The following is a 23177-nucleotide window of genomic DNA, read 5'->3' on the forward strand; positions in this document are numbered from 1 at the left end:
TAAACATTGTCATAATTCATCATCAGTAGATCATAAGTTTTCGCCTGACATTCGCTGATAGTAGAAAGAGCAAGACCTCTCGAAATGATAATTAACCCTTTTCTTATACCCTTTAACCCTTTGTGTGACGTCTGATTAGATCCCAGTAAACGCAGGGCTCTGTAAGGGTGTGTGTGCTGACCCGTGTGTATGTGCTGACCCGTGTGTGTGTGCTGACTCGTGTGTAAGGGTGTGTGTGCTGACCTGTGGTACGTGTGTAAGGGTGTGTGTGCTGACCCGTGTGTAAGGGTGTGTGTGCTGACCCGTGGTACGTGGCCTGCATGAGCGCCGTCCAGCCGTGCACTGAGTCCCGTTGGTCCACGTGAGCCTGTTTCTCCACCAGCATCTGCACCAGCTCCAGCTGCCCACTCACAGCCGCCATCATCAGCGGAGACGCTCCGTCAGCATTAAGGGCGTTCACCTGCCCCGAGTCCTCCTCCACGATCTCCTTCACCAGCTGAGCGTTCCCTACGCGACACACACTCCATCAACTCAACACTCATTAACCCTACACTCCTGAGTCCTCCTCCACCATCTCCCTCACCAGCTGAGCGTTCCCTGCGCTACATACACTCCATCAACTCAACACTCATTAACCCTACATCCCGAGTCCTCCTCCACGATCTCCTTCACCAGCTGAGCGTTCCCTGCGCTACACACACTCCATCAACTCAACACTCGTTAACCCTACATCCCGAGTCCTCCTCCGCGATCTCCTTCACCAGCTGAGCGTTCCCTGCGCTACATACACTCCATCAACTCAACACTCGTTAACCCTACATCCCGAGTCCTCCTCCACGATCTCCTTCACCAGCTGAGCGTTCCCTGCGCGACACACACTCCATCAACTTGACACTCATTAACCCTACACTCCCGAGTCCTCCTCCACGATCTCCTTCACCAGCTGAGCATTCCCTGCGCTATACACACTCCATCAACTCGACACTCATTAACCCTACACTCCCGAGTCCTCCTCCACGATCTCCTTCACCAGTTGAGCGTTCCCTGCACTACATACACTCCATCAACTCGACACTCCTTAACCCTACACTCCAGAGTCCTCCTCCACAATCTCCTTCACCAGCTGAACGTTCCCTGTGTTAAACACACTCCATCAACTCAACACTCATTAACCATACACTCCCGAGTCCTCCTCCTCTGAGATCTTTAAACCCTACAGAATCACTCCATCTACAGCTCTGAGATCCTTTAACCCTACAGAATCACTCCATCTACAGCTCTGAGATCATTAAACCTACAGAATCACTCCATCTACAGCTCTGAGATCATTAACCACTCCATCTACAGCTCTGAGATCCTTAAACCTACAGAATCACTCCAACTACAGCTCTGAGATTATTGACCCCTACAGAATAACTCCATCTACAGCTCTGAGATCCTTAAACCTACAGAATAACTCCATCTACAGCTCTGAGATCATTAACCCTACAGAATCACTCCATCTACAGCTCTGAGATCATTAACACCGACAGAATCACTCTAACTACAGCTCTGAGATTATAAACCTCTACAGAATAACTCCATCTACAGCTCTGAGATCCTTAACCCTACAGATTCACTCCATCTACAGCTCTGAGATCCTTAAACCCTACAGAATCACTCCATCTACAGCTCTGAGATCATTAACCCCTACAGAATCACTCCATCTACAGCTCTGAGATCATTAACCCCTACAGAATCACTCCATCTACAGCTCTGAGATCATTAACCCTACAGAATCACTCCATCTACAGCTCTGAGATCATTAACCACTCCATCTACAGCTCTGAGATCCTTAAACCTACAGAATCACTCCAACTACAGCTCTGAGATTTTTGACCCCTACAGAATAACTCCATCTACAGCTCTGAGATCCTTAAACCTACAGAATAACTCCATCTACAGCTCTGAGATCATTAACCCTACAGAATCACTCCATCTACAGCTCTGAGATCATTAACCCTACAGAATCACTCCATCTACAGCTCTGAGATCATTAACCCTACAGAATCACTCCATCTACAGCTCTGAGATCATTAACCCTACAGAATCACTCCATCTACAGCTCTGAGATCCTTAAACCTACAGAATAACTCCATCTACAGCTCTGAGATCATTAACACCGACAGAATCACTCCAACTACAGCTCTGAGATTATAAACCTCTACAGAATAACTCCATCTACAGCTCTGAGATCCTTAACCCTACAGATTCACTCCATCTACAGCTCTGAGATCCTTAAACCCTACAGAATCACTCCATCTACAGCTCTGAGATCATTAACCCTACAGAATCACTCCATCTACAGCTCTGAGATCATTAACCACTCCATCTACAGCTCTGAGATCCTTAAACCTACAGAATCACTCCAACTACAGCTCTGAGATTATTGACCCCTACAGAATAACTCCATCTACAGCTCTGAGATCCTTAAACCTACAGAATAACTCCATCTACAGCTCTGAGATCATTAACCCTACAGAATCACTCCATCTACAGCTCTGAGATCATTAACACCGACAGAATCACTCCATCTACAGCTCTGAGATCATTAACACCGACAGAATCACTCCAACTACAGCTCTGAGATTATAAACCTCTACAGAATAACTCCATCTACAGCTCTGAGATCCTTAACCCTACAGATTCACTCCATCTACAGCTCTGAGATCCTTAAACCCTACAGAATCACTCCATCTACAGCTCTGAGATCATTAACCCTACAGAATCACTCCATCTACAGCTCTGAGATCATTAACCACTCCATCTACAGCTCTGAGATCCTTAAACCTACAGAATCACTCCAACTACAGCTCTGAGATTATTGACCCCTACAGAATAACTCCATCTACAGCTCTGAGATCCTTAAACCTACAGAATAACTCCATCTACAGCTCTGAGATCATTAACCCTACAGAATCACTCCATCTACAGCTCTGAGATCATTAACACCGACAGAATCACTCCAACTACAGCTCTGAGATTATAAACCTCTACAGAATAACTCCATCTACAGCTCTGAGATCCTTAACCCTACAGAATCACTCAATCTACAGCTCTGAGATCATTAACCTCTACAGAATCACTCCATCTACAGCTCTGAGATCATTAACCCCTTCAGAATCACTCCATCTACAGCTCTGAGATCATTAACCCCTACAGAATCACTCCATCTATAGCTCTGAGACCATTAACCCCTACAGAATCACTCCATCTACAGCTCTGAGATCATTAACCCCTACAGAATCACTCCATCTACAGCTCTGAGATCATTAACCCCTGCAGAATCACTCCATCTACAGCTCTGAGACCATTAACCCCTACAGAATCACTCCATCTACAGCTCTGAGATCATTAACCCCTACAGAATCACTCCATCTATAGCTCTGAGATCATTAACCCCTACAGAATCACTCCATCTTCATCATTCAAGCATGAAACATATACACAATTATATAGAGAATTACGAGGCCTCCGTCAAATTTCGTGCCACTTCAGAACTATTGACTACAGTCCAATGCTGCGATTCCCCTTTTTCACCAACACGGTTCTGTTGCGGGTTCCCGACCTGTGTCCATTCTCTTAGCGTTCGATAGTGATGCACGGATCATGTTATATCTGTGGATACTGCAGATAATCTGCATCTCAGCCGGGCAAGGTTCTAAAAAAATAACTAATTCATTGCGGGTACATCGTGGGTCGATGAGATATAAATCGTTAAAAGACTCAGAACTCTCATTTCACAGCAAAACGTAACACACGTGCGTCACTTTTAATTTTGTTTTCAACAGTATTTCTCTTCAAGGAAAAGCAATCAAGAAAACATGCCTAGAGCACATTCTAGTGGTCATTACATAAAACACAAAGAAAACCCTACATGAGATTGCTTTATAACTTAAAAACTTAACGTAAGTCGTAAGCTAAGAGTATTTTCCAACAATGATGTAATGAAACAGTGATCATTTAAGTTTGAAGAGAGTCCCCTATAAACTTCAGGTACAAGTCACTGCTCAGACTTTTTTCTTGTTTAATTTGCACACTGAACATTGGTTGGAGCTCTTAATTTTGGACACTCAAAGTGCATATTAATGAATTTATCTTTAAAATATACAAAATGTTCTTACAGGGGAGCACGACCCCTGAACCCCCCAGCAGGACCAATGTCAAGCTACGTCCAGTTTCACAAAATCCTGTGGGAAACACAGTATATGATAGTGTCCTCAAAATAACAATCCAATTACCTCATTTGTTAAAATACCTAAAATATGCCCTTGTAAAAAGTGTTTTCTGCAGCCATGATCAAGATTTTACCACCTCCGCCTCGTATTGAGTCAGGAAAAACCCTGATATATACTGTATATATTTACAATAACTTCATGTACATTAAGATTCATGTGAATAAAGGACTTTATATTATGTACACTGTAATAAAATGATCAGTGTAGACCTTTTTGACAGTAGATTTTATCTTTAAACTTACCTAACTTCAGCGCATGGAAGACATCAGGCCGTTTCTTCTCATCATCTGTTGAGCATTGAAGAAACACAAGCACGAAATCAGGTGAAAAAAGAAGCGTGTTTAATATTATCGGCCTCAATCGTCTGCCAGTGTGAGTGGATCAGTTTGAGAAGAACAACAGCTAAAGCAACACTAACCAGTCCTGCTCAGAAACAGCACGTCAGTGGATAGTAACATAAATTAAATACTTAAAAAAATAAAAACAAAGCCTACAAAATCTGAAGCTATTTTGAAGGATACTGGAGGACAGGGCGGATTTAGTGATTTGGGGGCCCAGGCAAAATATAGGAATGGGGCCTTTTACCAACACATTTACCTGGATCATTCATGAGGTTTTCTCTGTTGTGATGCTCCCTGCTGCACGGCGGTGTCCCATAGTTGTCAAATTATTCTAAATTTTTCATGTAGTCTACATGTTATAAAGGCCATATGGTGAAATCACACATGGAACTATCCGAGCAGAACTAACCGGGTTTGAATTGTCATATAATTTTCACCCCAGTGCAGTTACGGTATTCACGCTTAAACAGGTTATAACAGTATTAGCGTCGGTTGGACACTAGGTGGTGCTTTGGGGTAATTCCCAATAACACAATAACCAAAGCTGTAATTCTATACCTTAAAATACATTTATTTTTATTTATTTTAACTACAAATTTTAATGAAAATAAAAACAATGGAAATTAAATATAATTGAACACACTTAAATTATTATTTCAACCAAAAAAGAAGTAAAAAGTGCAGCGTGTTCAATGGGGTGTCAGAGTTGAGTGCCTGTGTAACTGCGCATGCAGACTCTACTTGGGTCCTTCACAGAAACGAGTGAGCAACATTTAAAACAATACAAAAAGAATACGCACTGTTGCTCAGTATTACAATTTTTCTGAATTGCTAAAACACTAAACCCCATTCTCTGAAGCAAATTCTCAATAGCCTAAACCAATTTGTCTATTAAATCACTCTTTCTGTAAAAAATTAAACAAGTTCAGGTCGTTAAAACACTGTTTGCAAATCTCATGCACTCATTTTGCAAAACTCTAAACACATTCTCACTCACTAAAACACATTTTACACTGTGGTACACTTCAATTTCAAAACACTAAACACAGGCAGACAAAAGTTAAACACATCTACCACTCAGTTGTCATCGTTTACACACAATGACTCAAAAGTTCACACTTATTTCTAATGATGAGACCAAACCAACTGTACATAATACAAGTCAGTTCAGAGTCAAAACTGACTCAAAATGTTGCACTGAATGTTGATACCAACACTGGATGGAAACAATAGAGAAGAGGGAGAAGAGGAAGAGTGTGTGTGTAAGAGGAGGAATAGTGTGTGTGTAAGAGGAGGAAGAGTGTGTGTGTAAGAGGAGGAAGAGTGCGTGTGTCAGAGGAGGAAGAGTGTGTGTGTAGGAGGAAGAGTATGTGTGTAAGAGGAGGAAGAGTGTGTGTGTGTGTGTGTAAGAAGAGGAAGAGTGTGTGTGTAAGAGGAGGAAGAGTGTGTGTGTAAGAGGAAGAAGAGTGTGTGTTTAAGAGGAGGAAGAGTGTGTGTGTCAGAGGAAGAAGAGTGCGTGTGTAAGAGGAGGAAGAGTGTGTGTGTAAGAGGAAGAAGAGTGTGTGTTTAAGAGGAAGAAGAGTGCGTGTGTAAGAGGAGGAAGAGAGTGTGTCAGAGGAGGAAGAGTGTGTGTGTCAGAGGAGGAAGAGTGTGTGTGTCAGAGGAGGAAGAGTGTGTGTGTCAGAGGAGGAAGAGTGCGTGTGTAAGAGGAGGAAGAGTGCGTGTGTAAGAGGAAGAAGGGTGTGTGTGTGTAAGAGGAGGAAGAGTGTGTGTGTAAGAGGAAGAAGGGTGTATGTGTAAGAGGAGGAAGAGTGTGTGTGTGTGTGTGTGTGTGTGTGTGTGTAAGAGGAGGAAGAGTGCGTGTGTAAGAGGAGGAAGAGTGCGTGTGTAAGAGGAAGAAGGGTGTGTGTGTAAGAGGAGGAAGAGTGTGTGTGTAAGAGGAAGAAGGGTGTGTGTGGAAGAGGAGGAAGAGTGTGTGGAAGAGGAGGAAGAGTGTGTAAGAGGAGGAAGAGTGTGTGTGTTAGAGGAAGAAGGGTGTATGTGTAAGAGGAGGAAGAGTGTGTGTAAGAGGAGGAAGAGTGTGTGTAAGAGGAGGAAGAGTGTGTGTAAGAGGAGGAAGTGTGTGTGTGTGTGTGTGTGTGTGTGTGTGTGTGTGTGTGTGTGTAAGAGGACGAAGAGTGTGTGTGTAAGAGGAGGAAGAGTATGTGTGTAAGAGGAGGAAGAGTCAAGTCAAGTTTATTTGTATAGCGCTTTTCACAATACAGATTGTATCAAAGCAGCTTCACAGTATTAAATTAAAATAATACAACAAAGTTTGTTTCAAGAGGAATTTATTGATTGATCAAATTAAATTAAATATCCCCAAAATATCCCCAACTGAGCAAGCCAAAGGCAACAGTGGCAAGGAACCGAAAAACTCCATCAAGTGACCTAATGGTGTCCTAAAACTCCATCAGGTGACCTAATGGAGAAAAAAAATAAAACCTTGGGAGAACCCAGGCTCAGTCGGGGGCCAGTTCTCCTCTGGCATTTATGAGCTAGAGGCCGGATTGTAGTTTGAACTGTAGGATTATATGAATGCCTGGCTGAAGAGATGCGACTTTAATCTAGTTTTAAACTGGGAGAGCGAGTCTGAGCAACGAAGAGTGTGTGTGTAAGAGGAGGAAGTGTGTGTGTGTAAGAGGAGGAAGAGTGTAAGAGGAGGAAGAGTATGTGTGTAAGAGGAGGAAGAGTGTGTGTGTAAGAGGAGGAAGAGTGTGTGTGTAAGAGGAGGAAGAGTGTGTGTGTAAGAGGAGGAAGAGTATGTGTGTAAGAGGAGGAAGAGTATGTGTGTAAGAGGAGGAAGAGTGTGTGTGTAAGAGGAGGAAGAGTGTGTGTGTAAGAGGAGGAAGAGTATGTGTGTAAGAGGAGGAAGAGTATGTGTGTAAGAGGAGGAAGAGTGTGTGTGTAAGAGGAGGAAGAATGTGTGTGTTAGAGGAGGAAGAGTATGGGTCTCATTCATGAAACACGAGCAGAACGAATTTTTGTGTAAATCGTGTGTAAAGTGGTTCTGGCGTAAATTTTCGGATTCATTCAAATGTTTGTATTTTCCAAATGTTAGTTGGTACGAAAGAAATCTACACCTGCTCCCAGCCAAGCGTAAATAGTGCGTTTAACATCCGAACGTTTTGCTCATTAATAAGGCTGCATTTTAATTCACCTTAATCGGGTACATATTTACACAGCATTATGAAAAAATATTATATATAGTAATTACATACGGGTTTTCTTTTTACTTTTATTACGAGAGCCAGTAATAGCATCTGCAAACGGAACACAAGTCTTTTTTAATTTTTTTATATTCAAGCTGTTTATTCATTTTTAAGTCCGCAAGTCACAAGTGTTGCAGTCAAGCTTCATGTCGAACCATTTTATTTTCACTTCTGGGACTGTTCGATTAACAGATGAAACTCCATTAACTGCATCTGCCAAGCATTTTTACCTAAAAAATCATTTTTTTTTAGGACCTGATACGCCACTATGTACACTTGAAAATAAAATGTGGCGTTTTGAATGAACTTCTGATAATAAAACTTTCTGCATCTGAGAAATTTATCTTCTTCATTCGCTTTTGAGAAGACATATGAAATCCTTCGTTTCGTGTCATAATATAATGCCCATATATAGTTGTCAGTCGGTTTTAATGGGCGGGATTTATGGTAATTGAGAGAATGAACGTGCACGCGCGTCCCATTTACGACTGATTGGAATTCATTAACCCACACACACATTTCACTATCAAATCTGAAGTTTACGAAGTATTTGTGAATCAGGAGAAGAATTTTCGGGAATGTCTCTTTACGCGCAAATCACTCACATATTTACTCGTATATTTACGAATGTTTCATGAATGAGACCCTATGTGTGTAAGATGAGGAAGAGTGCGTGTGTAAGAGGAAGAAGGGTGTGTGTGTAAGAGGAGGAAGAGTGTGTGTGTAAGAGGAGGAAGAGTGTGTGTGTAAGAGGAAGAAGGGTGTATGTGTAAGAGGAGGAAGAGTGTGTGTAAGAGGAGGAAGAGTGTGTGTAAGAGGAGGAAGTGTGTGTGTAAGAGGAGGAAGTGTGTGTGTAAGAGGAGGAAGTGTGTGTGTAAGAGGAGGAAGTGTGTGTGTGTGTGTGTGTGTGTGTGTGTGTGTGTGTGTGTGTGTGTAAGAGGACGAAGAGTGTGTGTGTAAGAGGAGGAAGAGTATGTGTGTAAGAGGAGGAAGAGTGTGTGTGTAAGATGAGGAAGAGTGCGTGTGTAAGAGGAAGAGTATGTGTGTAAGAGGAAGAGTGCGTGTGTAGGAGGAAGAGTATGTGTGTAAGAGGAAGAGTGCGTGTGTAGGAGGAAGAGTATGTGTGTAAGAGGAGGAAGAGTGTGTGTGTAAGAGGAGGAAGAGTATGTGTGTAAGATGAGGAAGAGTGCATGTGTAAGAGGAAGAGTGTGTGTGTAAGAGGAGGAAGAGTGTGTGTGTAGGAGGAAGAGTATGTGTGTAAGAGGAGGAAGAGTGTGTGTGTAAGAGGAGGAAGAGTGTAAGAGGAGGAAGAGTGTGTGTGTAGGAGGAAGAGTATGTGTGTAAGAGGAGGAAGAGTGTGTGTGTAAGAGGAGGAAGAGTGTAAGAGGAGGAAGAGTGTGTGTGTAAGAGGAGGAAGAGTGCGTGTGTAAGAGGAGGAAGAGTGCGTGTGTAAGAGGAGGAAGAGTGCGTGTGTAAGAGGAGGAAGAGTGCGTGTGTAAGAGGAGGAAGAGTGTGTGTGTAAGAGGAGGAAGAGTGTGTGTGTAAGAGGAGGAAGAGTGTGTGTGTAAGAGGAAGAAGGGTGTGTGTGTAAGAGGAGGAAGAGTGTGTGTGTAAGAGGAGGAAGAGTGTGTGTGTGTAAGAGGAAGAAGGGTGTGTGTGTAAGAGGAGGAAGAGTGTGTGTAAGAGGAGGAAGTGTGTGTGTGTGTGTGTGTAAGAGGAGGAAGAGTGTGTGTGTAAGAGGAAGAAGGGTGTGTGTGTAAGAGGAGGAAGAGTGTGTGTGTAAGAGGAGGAAGAGTGTGTGTGTAAGAGGAGGAAGAGTGTGTAAGAGGAGGAAGAGTGCGTGTGTAAGAGGAGGAAGTGTGTGTGTGTGTGTGTGTGTGTGTGTGTGTGTAGGAGGAAGAGTATGTGTGTAAGAGTAGGAAGGGTATGTGTGTAAGAGGAGGAAGAGTGTGTGTGTAAGAGGAGGAAGAGTATGTGTGTAAGATGAGGAAGAGTATGTGTGTAAGATGAGGAAGAGTGCGTGTGTAAGAGGAGGAAGAGTGAGTGTGTAAGAGGAGGAAGAGTGTGTGTGTAAGAGGAGTAAGAGGAGGAAGAGTGTGTGTGTAAGAGGAGGAAGAGTGTGTGTGTAAGAGGAAGAAGGGTGTATGTGTAAGAGGAGGAAGAGTGTGTGTAAGAGGAGGAAGAGTGTGTGTGTAAGAGGAGGAAGAGTATGTGTGTAAGATGAGGAAGAGTGCATATGTAAGAGGAGGAAGAGTGTGTGTGTAAGAGGAGGAAGAGTGTGTGTGAGTAGGAGGAAGAGTATGTGTGTAAGAGGAGGAAGAGTGTGTGTGTGTAAGAGGAGGAAGAGTGTAAGAGGAGGAAGAGTGTGTGTGTAAGAGGAGGAAGAGTGTGTGTGTAAGAGGAGGAAGAGTATGTGTGTAAGAGGAGGAAGAGTGTGTGTGTGTAAGAGAAGGAAGAGTGTGTGTGTGTAAGAGGAGGAAGAGTATGTGTGTAAGAGGAGGAAGAGAGTGTGTGTAAGAGGAGGAAGAGTGTGTGTGTAAGAGGAGGAAGAGTATGTGTGTAAGAGGAGGAAGAGTGTGTGTGTAAGAGGAGGAAGAGTGTGTGTGTGTGTGTGTAAGAGGAGGAAGAGTGTGTGTGTGTAAGAGGAGGAAGAGTATGTGTGTAAGAGGAGGAAGAGAGTGTGTGTAAGAGGAGGTGGATGAGGAGGAAGAGGACGAGGAAGAGCAGGTGTGGAGAAGGTTGTCAAGGCTGGATCTGCTTTAGGGTTTTCTCTTCGCCTGCAGAGACGACCGTGTCTGAGATGTGAATAAACTCCTCCGGCCGGATCAACATGAAGACATGAAGCTGAAGCAGAATCTCTCTCTCACTGACGGTGATTCTGCAGTTGCACAACTCTTCTGAGTGACTGTAACATGCTTTTCATTTAGAGTATTTTACTGTAACCCTTTTGGCTTTTGAAGTTGGGTCACTGTATTCAATACTATACAAAATTCAGTACAATACTACACTTGCAGTGCATACAGTATACCATTTATTCACCTTACATAATTGCAAAATTTGTTTATTTTGTTACAATATACTTTACTTTCTGTAACTGCATGCTTTGGATTCTGTGTTCTCCATTTTTTGTTGTAGTGTCTAACGAATGAACTCTAGTGTGTATAATATTGACTCGTGTGTGTATGATCTGAAAGCGTTGTTTGATTTTGAGCAGATAAATGGTTTTGAGGCAATTGTTGAATTTGCCAGAAGAATCAGAGGTTCTCTGAATGTAGTTTGAAAATTTGGTTTTGAGAAAGTGAGTGATGTTTCAAGAAATGTGTTTTAGCAATTCAGAAAAACGGTAAGTTATTCGGTTGTTAAGTCGTGACGTAACCAATACTCTTTCCGGGTCCAAAGTCCAGGTCCTCTCTACCTACCTACCGCTTTCGCTAGTGTTTTGGTTATTATTGAGTGTTTTTACAATGCCGCAGTGCTGTGTCCCGTGTCCCGAGCTAACTCACTTCAACCTCGTAAATCTTCTTTTTCATTGATGCCTGGACTCTACCCTTAATTATGCCACCTGAGTGATGAGCTACACTAACCACTCTGTTGGTGTTAAAGGAATTTAAACCCTTTTTGACCGCCAAGGGAAGGACGTGATCGTAAATAAATTTACAGGATCCACCGTTGTTATTTCTGGACGAGAGGAGCGCTTGGACCCAAAACGTCACGCGTGACGTCAGACTTAACAATCGGATAGCTTGAGATGCATGATATTTTAATTTGCTACCAGCAGGATACACAAGCAGCACGTTCAACATGGAGGCGCAGACGGTTGTCCTGGTAACACACACCACATGCGTGCTGAACGTGCATCACGTATATAAAAAGCATTTTAAGGGGGCCCTTGTATTTTGGGGGCCAAGGCGGTCGCCTACCTTTGCCTGATGGTGAGTCCGCCTCTGCTGGAGGATCATCAGCAGTGAGTCTGAACGTGTTTATCTGTTCTACACTGATCTCAATCAGACGAGAGAGTTTGTTATGGGTAGAATTGAAAAATGCAGCAGAATTGAAGAACAGAAGTGATGAAGAAGACTGGGGTGATGGGGTCCAGGGTTAGGGTTAGCTTTAGATGAAGCGTTAGGTTTGTGAAAAGACAAACCCCTAGACAACCACTCTGGGCTGTCCAGTTAGGGTTAGGGAGGACGCAGGAATGCACTGGCGGTTGCATGTTTTTAATAGGACTGATCCACTCCTTTCCATGCTGTTGGAATTCGTTTCCAATCTCCTGTAAGGGGTAGGTTTAGGTGTGTTTGGACCCAGGGATTGCCCAATTGCACTGTAATTACATCTCCGTCCTGTGGTAGGGTTAGGTATGTTGTAGGTAAAAGGCAGTCTGACCGAGCTAGGAAAAGATCCATCTCCCGGAAAAAAAAGTGAGTTAGGGTTAGGCTTAGGGTTTCCTTTCATCGTCTTCCTAGATCTATCAACCAAAGACATGTCATCAGTGGTGTACCTCAGGATCATTGGGTGTTTCAGCTCTTTAAACACCAGGGCCCGTATTCTTAAAGCTTCTAAGAATCCTCTCAGAAAACTCCTAATTTAGCTTAAAAACTTCTACGTAGGAGAAGCTAATTCGAGAAGAGCGATTCGGGACCGATCTGAGAGCAACTCTGAGCAAGGAAAAGACAAAAACTTTTGCTTTCTGCAAGATATCCAAGGTCACCCAAAAAGGGCCCGTGTCACAGGGCTCATATTGGCGGGTACTTTAGTAACATGTTTCTACCAATTATCCCCCCCCAAGGCATCTTAAACTCTCAACAGACATCACACTTACCGTAGTAAGATGCAATCGCAAGGAACCTATGTCCTAACTAACCTCTATCTTCTCTTCCCACCTTATCCCTCTACACCAACTGTCACACTCCTGATTTACCCAATTACCCATACCCACAATCCTTTGTGGTCCAATTACCTATAGTTATACCATCATTACTTCCACGAGTTTCTACCAATAACCGTTCCCTTCAACCTAACCTCCCTCTGACCTTTCCATGGCTTATTATTTGTGACCTGGCAGTTCAAATCTTGATTTTGTTAGTCACCATCTTCCTGTAACTCATTCCCATACCTTAGCCTCTTCTTCACCTATTAAACCTTTCCCCAACCATAATTTAAACCAAAACTTGTTTTTGGTGCTGGTTTCCAGCCTGGTCTCCATCACCTTCTCTACCCACTACTAGAGGTCGACCAATATGGGTTTTTTCAGGCCGATGCCGATCTTTTGAAATCCGGGTCGGCCGATGGCCGATTAATGCTGCCGATTTATTTTGGCCGATATTTGGCCGATTATGTGCTTGTTTTTTACCTCTATTTGAAAGATCAAATGTAACTCAAACTTAAGATAGACAAGATTTCTCAACAAAAACATTTATTGAACACTTGACCAATCTGCACTTGTTGTGACCTTGAGATATGTTTGGTAATTGTACCTGAATGAACTGAAAATTAATTTGCTACATTTCAGATTAATATATTTGTTTTCCTTAAAATTTTAATTAACAGTAACTTAAACACTTTGCAGTTTGAATGATGTCTTGTATAAACAAAATGACGGAGTATGTTTTTATGTTTCCACTGTTCGCTCGCATCCGCGCCTCACACACACAAATATAAGTAAACACTTTGCGACTTTAAACACACGAGACTTTTCGATCGCGCCCGCGCCCCTCTCTCCCTCTCCCGAGTCTCCCTCTCTCTCTCTCTCTCTCTCTCTCACACACACCATATTGCAGCATTGCAATCTTTACATCGCAGCCTGCTTCAGAGCTAAGGCGGAGCTACAGATTAGGTGTCCCCAAAGAACCCGCGTATCTAACAGTAGTTCCGCATTACATGAATTAATTTGCACGCGAGTTTTATTTATTTTTATACCATGTATTCTCCGTGTAAATTTATACACCGAACCATGACGCCCGTACCGTTTCGGTTCAATACTAATACATGTACCGTTCCACCCCTAGTCTACAGTGAAATACAGTCACACATTACACTGGTTGGCCAGCATTTGAACCGTGTTTAATCCAGCTACTAGCTAACAGTATGCTAAAGTTAACTGCTGACTAGCGTCACGTTTCTAACGTCCGTTTTCAGAGCATCCAAGAGAAGCACAGGCATAACAGTAGCACCGAAATGAAGCACAGAAATCCGCATTGATATTCGGTCCGGTAAATAACGGTCGTTAAGGCACCAGTGCCGTATTAGCACCGGGTCTGTCTGTAGCTACCCAACCCTAGCGACGACGCTAGCAAAGCAAAGCCAGTCCTTCACTAACCTATAGTGCGTTGGTCACTTTTTTATAACTTATTTCTCTGCATTGAGTGACAACCCTCTTAAATATAAGACACACAAAACAGAACAAATAAAAGTATCAGATTCTCTGTCTGTAATTGCAAAATTCTTGCTTACTTATTGTGACATGATAGCAACCCTTCTGCTGTGCTATGCAACCTCAATTACGCTATCAATATCCAAAGTAGCCGAACGTCATGTCGCCTATTCATATTTTTTCTCGAAGTTGGCAGTAACATATCAAAAGGTTTTAATTAAATATAAAGGAGTTTTCTCCAAGTAACTTAGCTCCTTCCTTACGCACTGGATGAGGTCTGCTCACTCTGCTGGAGAATGACTCCAGGCACAGCGTGCGTCGAACATGTGTTCCACAACAACAACAACACTAGGCTGCCCACAGATGCGCCCGCCTAATAATCGGCTTGATATACTGGATATTGGCCGATGCCGATTATGTTAAAAAATGCTAAAAATCGGCCGATTAATCGTCCGACCGATTAATCGGTCGACCCCTACCCACTACACCATCAAAATCTCTCCAGCTTCCCTATCTGCTCCCTGTCTCATTTCCCATAACTTTTACTCACCAACCATCTAATCTAATTATCCCTATCCCCATATTCCCTTTATCCAATCCATAACCAGCCTCTTTTAATTTCAATATTTTTTTATTATTATTTTTTATTCCTTTGCAGGATTCGAACTCTGATATTCCTGTTCCGAACATACTCTTCCAACCAAACCCCTCACTAGTTTCTACAACTCTCTGACCACTATAATCCATCACCCACTTATTCTATTGGTTTTCCACCACTTTATCCATCCAAACCATCCCGCCCTGTCCCTCACCGACCTACTAATCTCATCAAACCTTCATCTGGGAAAAAAAAATTTTTTTTAAGTGGGACACAAACCCTGGTCTCCCCCCTATTTTTCCCTTTTTTGTATTCACTCAACTCCCATTATTACCCTTTTGTTTTTGGAAAGGACCATTCTCAATAATTACACCAACTAAATTCTGGATCCCATGCCTCTCAAAATGAGGTACTATGTGCCCCTTGTGACGTATCCCCTCCCTAATTGTGAACCTATAGGCCCACATTCTGGTGAGGATGGAGTTTCTGGTTTCACCCACATATTTCACCCTGTATAGAGAGGATCTGATAAAACTCCCATTCGTCCTCCTCTTACAATCGTCCCATGAGTTCTGGTTGGAATTTGTTTTTTGTTGGCCCCAGTTTACTGTGAACCAACATGTCCTGAAGATTCCTTCCCCTCTTAAAGGCCGCCACCATCCTGTATTGAGTTCCTAATGCTTCGTCGTGGGTTAGGGTTAGGGTTAGCTTTAGCCGAAGGGTTAGGGTTAGCTTTAGCCGAGGGGTTAGGGCTGAGACGCTCACCTGGCTGCGGGCGGACGGTGGTGATGGGGTACAGGGTTAGGGTTAGCTTTAGCTGAAGCGCATGAGACGCTCACCTGGCTGCGGGCGGACAGTGGTGATGGGGTCCAGGTAACCCTTGATCTCTCTGTGCCGCAGCGCCAGCTCGAAGGCGGTCTTGCCCAGCACGTTGATCTGGTCAGGGTCGGCTCCTCGCTCCACCAGCTGCTGTGTGACACTTAGCCTCCCGCTGGCCGCCGCTAGCATCAGCGCGCTCCAGCCCGTGCTCTTCTGCGCGAAGCTAACGTCAGCGCCCCAGTCCAACAGCAGCTGGACCACGGACTCGTGCCCGTGCTGAGCAGCGGCTAGCAGAGCCGTGACCTCCAGAAAGCTCCTGCCGGTGACCCCGCTGCCCTCCGCCACACACAGGTGGTCCAGGTCATCCACAAAGGCGCCGTTCTCCAGCAGGAGTTTGGCTAGCTGAGCGTGACCCCCGCGGGCCGCTATGGTGAGGACGCTAGCGCCCAGACGGTTCCGGCCGTTGATCTCGGCACCGTTCTCCAGCAGGAGGTGAGCCACAGTCACATGACCAAACCTGCGAAAACCACAATAACACATGCAGACGTCTGCGTTTCAACCAATCCTGTTACACACTGAGGCAACGTCTACATTAATCCGGATACATCAGAAAACGCCGCTTTCGTTTAAAAACGCCCTCCCTCCACACTAGCGTTTTCAGATGTTTCAGTGTGGATGAGAAACGCAAAATTCCCCTTTACTGCGCGTGTGTAAAACCTCACAAAAACTCACTGAGATGATACAGACGGAAAAATAAATAAGTTGTCGAACAATTCTTCTGACAGGATCATTTTATTTAGCAAGATTTCTCATAATCCACTGATGCGTCCAGATCACACTCACTCACCATTATAGGTTTGGTCTAAAACACAAGAGCTCTCATGTTTAACAAATGTGAGTAAATTCTGTCATCTTTGCAGGACTGTGATATGAAGAGTGTGTGAAGTGACATATTTCAGCAGCTGTGTGAAAGTGAACGGCACATAACAGGCACAATACCAGTATAAACATCAATATCTATTGGTACAATATGTCACATGACTAAACTTACGTCATTGTTTTTAAATACCTCAGTTTTGACAGTCCACACTACAGCACGAAAACAGCGTTTTCAAATTTATCCCCTTTGGAGAGCGTTTTCAAAAAGCTGTTTTCATTAATAAACACGCCGTCTCAGTGTGGCGGAAGGACAGGGAGAGAAAGATGCGTTTTCAAACAAAACCGTATTAGTGTGGACAAGGCCTGAGACGAGGCTTTATCACTGTTCAGTGCCCATTATGTCCAAATGAATGAGTGCTAATCTTATGAAACAAATGGAATTGACTTCAATTATGAAAAACACTGAATACTAATTATACTAATTCATGAATAAACATTCTCATTACTCTGTACAGTGAGTCACAGTTTATCACAGCTGTAAACAACGCAATAATAAACATAATGCTAATCAGTCATAATTATCTTCTAGTTTGATAAGCCAGACTCATGAAGCACTAAACAACAGCTGGTAAAAATTAAGAATAAATATGATATGAAAGAGACAGTTGACCCAAAAATAATCTGTCATCATTTATTCATTTCCATCCAGACCTGAATGACTTATTCTCTTCTGTGGAACATAAACCAGAGGGAAAGTTTAGAGAAAAACACTGAAAAAATTTAAGAATAAATAAATAATAAAAGTAACAAAAAATCTGACAAAAATAAAAATAATGTAAGTAAATGAGCTGTTTGATTTAAATAAATAATACATATAAGTTTTATAGTGTGTAAGAAAGTAAGTATTCTCGTCGCTTGATAAACTTAAGGTAGAGCCACTGTAGTCACTTGGACTACTTTAACGATGTCTTTAATAATAATAATAATAATAATTCATTACATTTATATAGCGCTTTTCTCTACACTCAAAGCGCTTTACATAGAAGGGGGAATCTCCTCAACCACCACCAATGTGCAGCATCCACTTGGATGATGCGACGGCAGCCATATTGCGCCAGAACGCCCACCACACACCAGCTTACTGGTGGAGAGGAGACAGTGATGAAGCCAATCAGTATATGGGGATGATTAGGAGGCCATGATGGACAGAGGCCACTGGGCAAATTTGGCCAGGATGCCGGGGTTACACCCCTACTCTTTCGAAAGACATCCTGGGATTTTTAATGACCACAGAAAGTCAGGACCTCAGTTTTACGTCTCATCCGAAGGACGGTGCTCTTTGACAGTATAGTGTCCCCGTCACTATACTGGGGCATTAGGACCCACACAGACCACAGGGTGAGCACCCCCTGCTGGCTTCACTAACACCTCTTCCAGCAGCAACCTGGTTTTTCTCAGGAGGTCTCCCATCCAGGTACTAACCAGGCTCAGCCCAGCTTAGCTTCAGTGGGCAACCAGTCTTGGGCTACAGGGTGACATGGCTGCTGACTTTTTACTAACTTTTCTGGACCGGCAGAATGGAATCGCCCCGCAGCCTGTGGAGGAGCGAGACCGCTCTCAGATCTCATAAAAAATATCTTAATTTGTGTTGCGAAGATGAACGACAGTCTGACGGGGTTGGAACAACATGAAGGAGAGTCATTACTGACAGAATTCTCATTTTTGGGTGAACTAACTCTTTAATCTTTCTCAGTATAACTGATCATATGTATTAAGATACACTCTGGTGTCTTTAGGATGGAGTCCCTCGATATTGTTAAAAGACTGAAAACCCCTGAAATATGAACAAACAAACAGCAGTAATTTCCCAAAATATGCTCTTTTATGTTCCACATGAATCAATGATGACAGAATGATGATTGCCACATGACCACAGCTGATCATCTTAAATAAACTAAGCCTATATTTAGTTATCTCCCTCAGATCAGAGCAGGAGTGAATCTGGAGTTGTTAGCATCATGATTATGGTTATGATGATGATTATGAGGATCTGCACCTGGCGGCCTGCATGAGCGGGGTCCAGCCGTGCTGGTTCCGAAGGTCCACTGATGCGCCTTTCCTGAGCAGGAACCGGACCAGGGGCTCGTGCCCGCCGGCGGCCGCGAGCATCAGAGCCGTGTTTCCCTCGTCATCGGTCCCGTCCACATGCGCGCGCCCACCCGGCTCTTCCAGCACGCGCCGCGCGCTCTCCAGGTCGCCCTCGTCACACAGTCGGAACCACAGACCCACACTCATGCCCGAACCCGAACCCGAACCCGAACCCGAACCCGAACCCGAACCGCGAGTTTACAAAATCTAAACACTCACTCACACACACACACACAGTGGCAATCAGTAACTTCTTCAGTTCAGCTGCTGGAGTTCCTGCGCATGCGCACAGACGCTTGCTTCCTCTGGGATTCCAGTGGAACAACAGCAACAGCAGAACCGAGTCACATGACATTAACACTGCGACACCTGCTGGTCAAACATCAAGAGTCACATGACATCAACATTCTCCAGCCATCCCATCAGTTCCCATGGACAAAATCAAGCTCCTACATTTGCAAATGTTTATGCAGCAGCGTCTGTAAAATTGGTGGTATTTTACTAATTGGTAGGGCTCATTTTTGTGTGTGTCGTGGCTAATCAGGCCAATTACATTATACACACATTTTAAAACTGAAGCTACATTATAAAACTGGAGGGTTCACCAGCTCCAGAGAAAAGCAGAGAATGTGTGTCTGTGATGCACATATAATAATATATGGTCAATATCCGAATATATTATACAAATAAGAAATAAAAATACTAAATAACACCATGACTCTTGCATTTTATAATAATCATATTCATAATAATAGCCTACAGTATATCTCATATAGACCCTTTTCAGAGGCTTCAGTGTGAATACAATTCTGCTCTAAATAATGAATGACTTGTTAATGATTTGGTGTTTCTGTTCATTAAGCTCACATTTTGCTTAATGAGTGTCAGCATGGAAGTCAATAAAGATTTAAAGTGTTCGATCAATAAATCAATACATTTACCAGCTTCAAACCCTCTGAGACCGACTGAGAGAAAAAAGGTATTTTCCATTTGCATGTATTTATTTAGGAGAAATCCTGCATTTTTTATCCAAAGCAAGAGGCGAAAACACGAGAAGAGCTTCAAACTGAGTAAAACCAGGAGGGGAACCTGAAATAATGAGAGCATAGTATTAACTTCAACGGGATTCAGTACCAGAGCCCAGAATACAGCGATCTGAACATCAGACTGTGATTTCCAGTGAATCAGGGCGTGTGATGAGCGTCAGTGGCCAGCAGGGGTCAGTCACGCTCCACTGGAGAAACACTGTTCATCTCCAGACATCAACATTACACTCTTTAACTGAGGACAGCAAACATAAAGGCATGCCTCACTGTAAATATAACATACATGAGCAGCAGATCGTGTCTCTGCTCATGAATACTGTCATCAGGAGGGGTTTAATGATGATGTTGTGAGTTGGATTATGAATTATGTTCACAGATGATGTTGAAGCGGCTCTTTTTACTGCATTTATTCTGGGCATTAATTTACTCAAGCTAAAATGATTGAGGATTCAGGGGCCATTTACTGATGCGTAATGACTTAGGCTTACAGGGAAAGGGTCATAATTTACTCAACCTCAAGTTCTTCCAAACCTGTACAGGTTTCTTTCTTCTGTTGAACACAAAAGATGATATTTTAATGTATGTTGGTAGCCAGACAGTTTACAGTAGCCACTGACTTGTTGTGTTCAACAGAAGAAAGACACTCATACAGGTTCAGAAGAACTTGAGGAGTAAATGATGACAGAATCTTAATTTTTAGGTGAACTTTCCCTTTAAACCCCCTCAATGTTTGTATTTATTAATGTTCGCACTTTACATGCTGTGTTATAGAATCATATGTGTCGATTTATGAATTAAATGTTTTTCTTATAATGGCCTTAAATGATCTTACACTAAGTCATCCAAGGTATTAATTTAGTTGTGTTTAAAATGTAATTTTAATGATCCATTTGTTGGTTTTTGAATATATGTTAGTAAGTTGTTTATTGATATGTCTGAAATAAAGTAAATCTGAAACTGAAGGATATAAGCAGAAGGTCCTGATTAAAACCCATTACACACAGACGAGGGTCAGTGAACGAGAGACAAACACACTTCATTCGTTCTTCCTGCAGGAGAAACACCATAAATACATTTAGTCTCTGATAGCGGAAATGAACACAAACCAAACAACCCTGGGAACATTTCATTTATCGGCTTCCACATCTGAACACACGAAAGAATGTGAAGATTATTTTTAGAAACAAACACAATTTCTTCTCTAAAATGATTAATCTGAAGTCCAGAGAACAGTTGAAGAACATGATAATAACCAGTATTAACCAGTATTAACCAGAATTAACCAGTATTATCCAGTATTATCCAGCTCTAACCAGTATTATCCAGTACTGACCAGAATTAACCAGAATTATCCAGTACTAACCAATATTATCCAGTACTGACCAGAATTAACCAGTATTATCCAGTATTAACCAGTAATAACTCTCTCTCTCTCTCTCTCTCTCTCTCTCTCTCTCTCTGTGTGTCTCTCTCTCTCTCTCTCTCTCTCTCTCTCTCTCTCTCTCTGTGTGTGTGTGTCTCTCTCTCTCTCTCTCTCTATCTCTCTGTGTGTCTCTCTCTCTCTCTCTCTCTCTCTCTCTCTGTCTCTCTCTCTCTCTCTCGATGAGTAGAATATCACAGACGCTTCTTCTTTTCCCAGAATGCATCAGTACAAACATTAGCACATAATGGCCATGGAGTTCCTGATGAAAGCAAGTGAGACACTGGTTCTCACGCAGAGATCCACTGAGTCTCACAGTTGGACGGAGACTGTCATCATGAAGCACTTCGACCGGAAGAGATCGAATAACTGACAGAAGAATCTGAGTTTCTGAAATGAATCTGAATAAATATCTCGATGATTTCTCAGTGTGACGAGTATGAAGCTGTGCCGTGACTCAGTGTCCCTGTAGAATCTGAAACACAGACTAGATCTTCACCCAGATCAACTGGATCATATTCTGAATGCTCTGATCCAGCCTGACGTCTGACCTGTAGTGCTGCCTGAATCATAATCATACAGTGTTCGCTCGTTGGCCAGAGGAGAACTGGTTTCTCACAAGGTTTATTCTCCATTCTGTCACTGATGGAGTTTCGGTTCCTTCACTGTCGCCTCTTAGTTAAGGACACTTGTTTAATATTCATCAGTATTATTGATCTCCTGCACTGACACCATTATATGAGAACTGAACTGAACTGAGCTGGACGATGACATCACGGTTTTCTCCAGAGCGGATATATATATATATATATTAATGAATTAAATAACTTTTTTACAACAAAAATGAAGCATCACTGAACTGACGTAAGCTGGACTGTGACGCTATTCTCTTCTGGAAACAAACTGTGTTGCATTATTCTCCTGTTATCTCTGTAAAGCTGCTGTGAAACACTCAGCGCTGTATATATATATATAAATGTGACTCGACACGAATCTTCCCGAATGAATCTGAACACATGAATCTCTGCACGAATGATTTGATCTCTGGAGTTTGTCTGTGAACTTTATTTCATGTCGTTCCTCTCCGTGTCGTGACCTCTGGCAGTTTACTATATTTTCCCAAACATTTTCTCACGTCTCCTCTGGGAAGTCTGTTCTAGATCAAACATTCGTCTTATTTCGAGATCTTGTTCTGAAAGAGAAGCCGCCGAGCTGAAGTGTGTGTTCAGAGATGTGCAGAGCTGAAGTGTGTGTTCAGAGATGTGCAGAGCTGAAGTGTGTGTTCAGAGATGTGCAGAGCTGAAGTGTGTGTTCAGAGATGTGCAGAGCTGAAGTGTGTGTTCAGAGATGTGCAGAGCTGAAGTGTGTGTTCAGAGATGTGCAGAGCTGAAGTCTGTGTTCAGAGATGTGCAGAACTGAAGTGTGTGTTCAGAGATGTGCAGAGCTGAAGTGTGTGTTCAGAGATGTGCAGAGCTGAAGTGTGTGTTCAGAGATGTGCAGAGCTGAAGTGTGTGTTCAGAGATGTGCAGAACTGAAGTGTGTGTTCAGAGATGTGCAGAGCTGAAGTGTGTGTTCAGAGATGTGCAGAGCTGAAGTGTGTGTTCAGAGATGTGCAGAGCTGAAGTGTGTGTTCAGAGATGTGCAGAGCTGAAGTGTGTGTTCAGAGATGTGCAGAGCTGAAGTGTGTTCAGAGATGTGCAGAGCTGAAGTGTGTGTGAAGTGTGTGTTCAGAGATGTGCAGAGCTGAAGTGTGTGTGAAGTGTGTGTTCAGAGATGTGCAGAACTGAAGTGTGTGTTCAGAGATGTGCAGAGCTGAAGTGTGTGTGAAGTGTGTGTTCAGAGATGTGCAGAACTGAAGTGTGTGTTCAGAGATGTGCAGAACTGAAGTGTGTGTTCAGAGATGTGCAGAACTGAAGTGTGTGTTCAGAGATGTGCAGAACTGAAGTGTGTGTTCAGAGATGAACTGAAGTGTGTGTTCAGAGATGTGCAGAGCTGAAGTGTGTGTTCAGAGATGTGAACTGAAGTGTG

At 43.0% G+C, this 23177-nt stretch overlaps 1 protein-coding gene across 1 annotated transcript in view; it reads right to left on the minus strand.

The window, feature by feature from the left end:
• The window catches only part of LOC309509715 (ankyrin repeat and SAM domain-containing protein 6-like), a 38829-nt gene extending 19849 nt beyond the window's left edge, over window positions 1–18980 (minus strand). The window contains exons 1-5 of the mRNA XM_082184521.1: window positions 18862–18980; window positions 18592–18831; window positions 15677–16173; window positions 4520–4564; window positions 303–507 (exon numbers count right to left, since the gene is read on the minus strand). Coding sequence (XP_082040647.1) covers window positions 303–507; window positions 4520–4564; window positions 15677–16173; window positions 18592–18830 — 986 coding nt within the window. The 5' untranslated portion in view covers window position 18831; window positions 18862–18980. The remainder of the gene's footprint in view (window positions 1–302; window positions 508–4519; window positions 4565–15676; window positions 16174–18591; window positions 18832–18861) is intronic.
• Between the last annotated feature and the right edge of the window lie 4197 nt (window positions 18981–23177).

The sequence above is a fragment of the Leuciscus leuciscus genome (genome assembly GCF_965113295.1).
Source record: "Leuciscus leuciscus genome assembly, chromosome: 11".
NCBI classification, from domain to species: domain Eukaryota; kingdom Metazoa; phylum Chordata; class Actinopteri; order Cypriniformes; family Leuciscidae; genus Leuciscus; species Leuciscus leuciscus.